Genomic DNA, 6000 nt, shown 5'->3' with positions numbered 1-6000 from the left:
AATGTAAATTTTAAACAAAACAAAAATAGCCCCATTTCATATAAAATAGATTACAAATATTTTACTTTATCATATTACAGTAGTCTGTATAATACTGTAAAGTTCAGTACAGTATGTTGTTGTTATAGTTGTGGCGATGAAATTCTCACGAAACAAAAACACGCCATTTGATTACAACAGCTGATTCATTCTCTCTCTCTCTCTCTTCGTGTTATACAATACTTACATTTAGATGAAGAAACTAAAATTAGTTTTCTTAGTGTCAATTAAATACGAAACGAAATAATTAGGCCGAGTCTACATCCATTTCAATCATAGCTAAAAATAGGGCATCCGATTTCATCAGCAAACCACTATTTTTTGGGAAATATCATTTTATTCTAGAAAATTGCCACTCTTTAAATAGTTAATTGCACATTAAGAAAGCGTGTACTTTTGTTTTTAAATTTCGGGTGTGTTTTAAAAATTGAGTATTGTTGACTTTTTTTTTTTTTACTTTTGGCTGTGATTAGATCAGCTGTCATCTAGCTGCCGCTCTTGAGTGTGTACGAATACACTAACAAAGTATCATTTATACCATTTCTTAACTTATTCAAACCGTCTACAGTATACAGTTGATATTACATAAGCACCAATGTGTTATAACCTATCAAATTTTTTTGATTATTACATTTAAACCCCCCTCTATCTCTCTCTCTCTACCTATATCTCTCTCTCTCTCTCTCTCTCTCTCTCTCTCTCTGTGGGCTACTTTTCACTACCTCCCATTCCTTACCTCTCTCTATCTCTCTAACAAATGATATCTTTGTTGCTCCTCAAAGTTTCATTTATATTGAAAATCAATCATGATTCAATTTTCCTTACTTTCTCCAATCTCGCACCATCGGTCACATCGCGGTATTTTCGATATTTCCGGAAAATCCGCAATATATGTATAGACATGGGTTATGAAAAAAATCCGCGAAGTGGTGAATCCGCGATGGTCGAACCGCGAAGTAGCGAGGGTTCACTGTAATGCTAATCGTAATGAAAATATGTATAAAATTGAGTCCTTAGCATTGTAATGCTAATCGTAATGAAAATATGTATAAAATTGAGTCCTTAGCATTGTAATGCTAATCGTAATGAAAATATGTATAAAATTGAGTCCTTGGCATTGTAATACTAATCGTAATGAAAATATGTATAAAATTGAGTCCTTAGCATTGTAATGCTAATCGTAATGAAAATATGTATAAAATTGAGTCCTTAGCATCGTAATGCTAAGCAAAATCTAGCTAACGTGAAACTTACCCATAAAAATGAAGTAAACACGATAAATAAGAGGCCATCGGGGATTGAGCCCGATGCCATGCTAGCAGGACTCAAAGCGTTTTGGCTTCCTCTAACAAAAGCTAAAAGGTAAGTCCCCGAAGGGAGTGAAACCAAAATTAGCATAAATAAATGCAAAGAGAGTTAAGACTCAACTTTGATGAAGAAGAGGAAGCCATTCCAAACTAAAATTCTTCAAAAAAACTGCGAAAAAGCGCCCACAATATCAAGCGACTGTAGCCAAATTCGAAGGAATGGGAGGCAGGAACATATAGGTGCACTCGAAGCTGATAGGATGTGTATCGGCTCCTTATCTTTTCTTCCCCTTAGTGGATTAGACTGGGTAAGGTCTGTTTGGGGTACAGATATCTATGGTTATCTTAGGATACGTCCCTGATTACACATGATATCTTCGGATAGTCGTTTCCTGGGGTTGGAACCCCGTGATACCTAACGGTAACTCTCTTGTAATATCAATCGCAGAAATATTATAATGTAGAAGTTGCCAGAAGGAACTTTCCATCAGGACGACATGGCTTGAGCCCAAAAAAATATTTATTACAAAAGGTGCAAGAGGAAAACAAAGCAATCCTGTACATATGAACTTTGCAGGATAATATAAAACATTTTCTATTAAATTGTTTTACTATAAATATTACAGATTACAATATTCATATAAAATGCATAAAGTACACGACAGCCTAACAACGTAGAATTTACTATACATAGTATATGAAAAATATCCACCTTTTCTTTAAGAAGATGTCTAATAGTGCTGTAGGAAAATCAATACTAATAAAACTAAAGCAGAATAAAATCCACATATTCAAACAGGTAAGATTATAATTAGCTATACAGTACATAATAGGGCATTGTTGTTGCAAATGCATTTTTCAAACATTCATCAGGACTCAGTAGCACAGTCTGATCTAACAATAATAACAGTACTCTTATGACCACTTTTAATTATAGTACAATTTTTAAGAGCTACTGTAGTTCATTTCAAGAACAGAAACAAGCCCAGTTCCATAAAAAAAATAATAAACTATGAAGAATTTGGTACATACATACAAGTTATTCTGTTGTGTACTACACCCCCAATCTAGTGCTGACATGTTAACTCTTATACATTTTTGTTTGAAAGTATGCCACAATACATTGGGTTAGTTCTTTCAAGTTTGTCAAATAAGCAGACTTGCAACTTATAGTGTAATGTAACGAGATTAACAAATATAAGAAAACTGAGCATACATAACAAGAAGCAAATATATACACTTTTATGGTCATATCATCATCCAATAGTTCACATCTTGTCCCAAAACATTCATACTGACCTTACATATAACAAATAATTATTTTGAAATATTTGGAATCATACGCGAAGCCAAATTTCCCTAAAGTAATTAAAAGAAACTATCACTTCTATATTTACAAGTTAAAAAAAAAATCTACTTTATTATTTTGCTTTAAAAATAGGTACCGTGAATTACTTACTAGGTACTGTCCAGGCAAGATAAAATACAAATGATCTTTTATAGTTTACTAACATCATTGAATTTTAGATAACATACAGTAACCTATTTATGTTTTATAGGAAGACTACTAAATACAATTTCTTGATGGTCTACAACGACTAATTTTCTAAACCTTTAGGTGTGTGTTGCTGTCCTCCATAAATATGATTAGCGTACATATTTTCATTAAATTTAAAGTAAGATTAGGAAAATATAAAATCTTAGGTTTTAAACTATATTGAACACAGGCAGCAATATATGATTAAAACAGCTACACAATATTAAGTACATCCAAAAGTTCCACCTAGAATCTTGCACGCTTTACACTAGGATTAAGATTCTCTTGACTGGAAGAAGCACTTTTGGCTGTACTTGAAGCAGATGATCGCTTTAGAGAAGCTGACAGCAGCTCTGTTTGTGCCAAGATATCATCTCTAAGAGTGATTTCACCCTGTAAATCAAAATAAGTACTGGGATGAAATAATGATCTTATGAGTACATGAATTTAATTTCTGGAAATCTTTAACAACATATGTCATAGGAAGTATAGTAGAAAATACTGATATTTGAAAAATATATGCTTTATACAATCATGAATGCCTTCTTTTCCTATGTAAATAAAAATACTATGACTAATTTTGGAAAGTTATTCTTTAGAGTTGACAGATAAGCCCTATCCTCAGTAAATATCCTGCTAAATTCCTTGAGCATATGCACATACCTAACTACTTTCTAACCTATTTTTTTCTGAGAAAGTGCCCATAAAGCAGGTTTAAAACTACACTTGAGTCCCCCACGTCCCATTACTGGCATTTGTGATCAGACGTATTAATATTCCTTCTCCCCTTTTACATTTATGAAGAGTTCATCCACTGATCTTAGAACCTGGTCTACAATGGCACTGACCTGACACAGACAATGACTACTGACTTGGATAAGGGAAATTTACCAATGGACACTTCCAAACAAATCCAAGGGATGCCAGGATGGAAATAATCAAAACTACTGCTTTGTCTACAGTCTTTATCCACCTCTATATGGGGTCGCTGTTTTGTATGAGCCTTCTCCATTCTCTTCTATCCTGAGCATCCAGTTCACTTAATTCTTTTTCCCGCATGTCATATGCTGCTTTATTTTTCCATCTGGACTTAAGCATACTCTGAAATAATCTAAACTATTGGGAGTTAACTACAAGATTTATTTTACATCTCAAATCCAATGCCAACACTGGATTTGGAGCCATCTGTAAACATATAATCAATATCTCCATGTTGGGAGTGTTCCCAAAAGGTAGTATGAATTTCTTCATTTACTGTGTTGCTTTTAAAATCAGTAAAATATTGACAAAACTCTAGATGATGTTTTCAGGGAGGGTTAACTGATGCCATAAAAGGAAACACCTGACTGCTAGAAAGATTCAAGAGCATTCAGTAGATGTTTCACTCTGAATCAATTAGGCTTTGGGGATGTAAAGTGAGCCTCAGTAAGAAAAGCAATTTTCTTTACTGGAAGTTTGAAAGGCGAGTGAGTTAGGAAACCTCTGTAACCTATACCATTACCTAATCTGAAAATCAGAGGCCATTCACCCATATCAGCTATCAGACTTGAGATGGGAGATGACCTAAAAGTACTAATGATCAATCTGATGCCAGCACACTAAATAGAACCTAGTCTACAACTTGATAGGGCAGTCTGAAGAATATATTCCATATCCATATCACAAATTAGATAAAATAAGGGCTATATACAGTTTTAGAAGTACAGTATGACAATCTACTCTCCTTGATGTATGGTTCGAAGGTTAACCCAGAAATCCCATTTTTTGTTTTGCACAACAGAATATGTTGGCCCTTATTTAGGGGCCTGGCAAGGCCCCCCCGCCCAGAGAAAATACCCAATCTCTTCTCCTTTCCTAGGGGTCTTGCCAAAAGGTCCTATATTAACAGATGAAAAAAAAAAACCATACACCATAAACCATAGACTTTTTTAAAGTGAAAGTTTTTCAGCAACCACAAGGAGTTAAGAGGTGTTCTTGGGCTCATTGAAAAGATCTCGAGGTCCCGTGATGTATAGGGGGTGTGGCGATGGGCATTCCCCTCCCTATATGGGGTAGGGACGTGTAAATAAGGGGTATGCGTATCTCAGGAACTACGAGTAATGGGGTGTTCTTGGTATCGTTGGAAAGGTCTCGCGGTCCTGTGTATGGAAATGGGGGAGATGACTGAACTACGCTTAGGTATAAGGGGTAGGGACGCGAAGTCATGAATATAAGGGGTATGCGTGTCTCAGCAACCACAAGGAGTAAAGATTTGTTCTTGGGTTCGTTGGAAATGTCCCGAGGTCCTAGTATGGCGGTGGAGGAGATGAGTACACTACATCAAGGTATAAAGGACAGGACGCAAAAATAAGGAGTAAGCGTATCTCAGGAACCACAAACAATCAAAGAGAAGTTCTTGGGCTCGAAAAGGTCTAAAATGGTTCATTGTATATAGCATCCAACCCAACTCTTAGCCACCTTTTTGGGGCGGTGATCCCTAAACAGTGTTTTGGGTGATATATATATACATATATCTGGGTCTTGGCATATTACTTACTTTTTACTTTGATGGCTGCTTTTCCGGTCCCATACAGCAGGGGCACCACACTCTCTACAGGACCTCCACTGTCGTTTTACTTTGTTCGTTCAGAGTATTCAACATTTCATTATCACATATTGTTCATTTACTGTTAAATCGTCCCTGTCAAAAGACTCATGAAATAAGAAAGTCTTCAGTTTCCTCTTGAAAGCTTTAATGTCTTCAATCATTCGAATGTTTCGTGGGAGTTTATTATATAATCTCGGGGCCGCATATTTAAAGGCTCTGGAGCCTAAAGTAGACATATATCTAGGTTCCAACAGTTTGAAGTCATCTGTAACTATTCTCATGTCGACATGATTTGTTGGATGCACAATGTGTAGCAATTCTCATAAGTATTTTGGACGACCGGTTCTGATAACTTGGTGGGTTATTGTACACATTTCAAATTCAATTCTCGCTTTAATCGGCAGCCAGTGTAAATCGATTAGTTTAGGGGTGATCCTTTCTCTAGGTGGGACACCTTTTATCAGTCTTGCTCCTCTGTTTATGTTTTGTAATTTCTTTAGTTGCACTTTTGGTAAATTGTAATAGATAGA

General features: G+C 35.5%; 1 protein-coding gene across 2 annotated transcripts in view; it reads right to left on the bottom strand.

Moving 5' to 3' along the window:
* Positions 1-1937: 1937 nt before the first annotated feature.
* Positions 1938-6000, bottom strand: part of LOC137623348 (kinesin-like protein KIF23) — a 180855-nt gene continuing 176792 nt past the window's right edge. For both annotated transcript variants that reach the window (XM_068354170.1, XM_068354171.1), the window contains one exon: positions 1938-3276. In XM_068354170.1, the coding sequence (XP_068210271.1) occupies positions 3130-3276 (147 nt within the window). In that variant the 3' untranslated portion in view covers positions 1938-3129. The remainder of the gene's footprint in view (positions 3277-6000) is intronic.

This window comes from Palaemon carinicauda, chromosome 30, assembly GCF_036898095.1.
Source record: "Palaemon carinicauda isolate YSFRI2023 chromosome 30, ASM3689809v2, whole genome shotgun sequence".
NCBI classification, from domain to species: Eukaryota; Metazoa; Arthropoda; class Malacostraca; order Decapoda; family Palaemonidae; genus Palaemon; species Palaemon carinicauda.
Note: the sequence above shows the minus strand (reverse complement) of the source record. Positions and strands in the feature narration are given on the sequence as shown.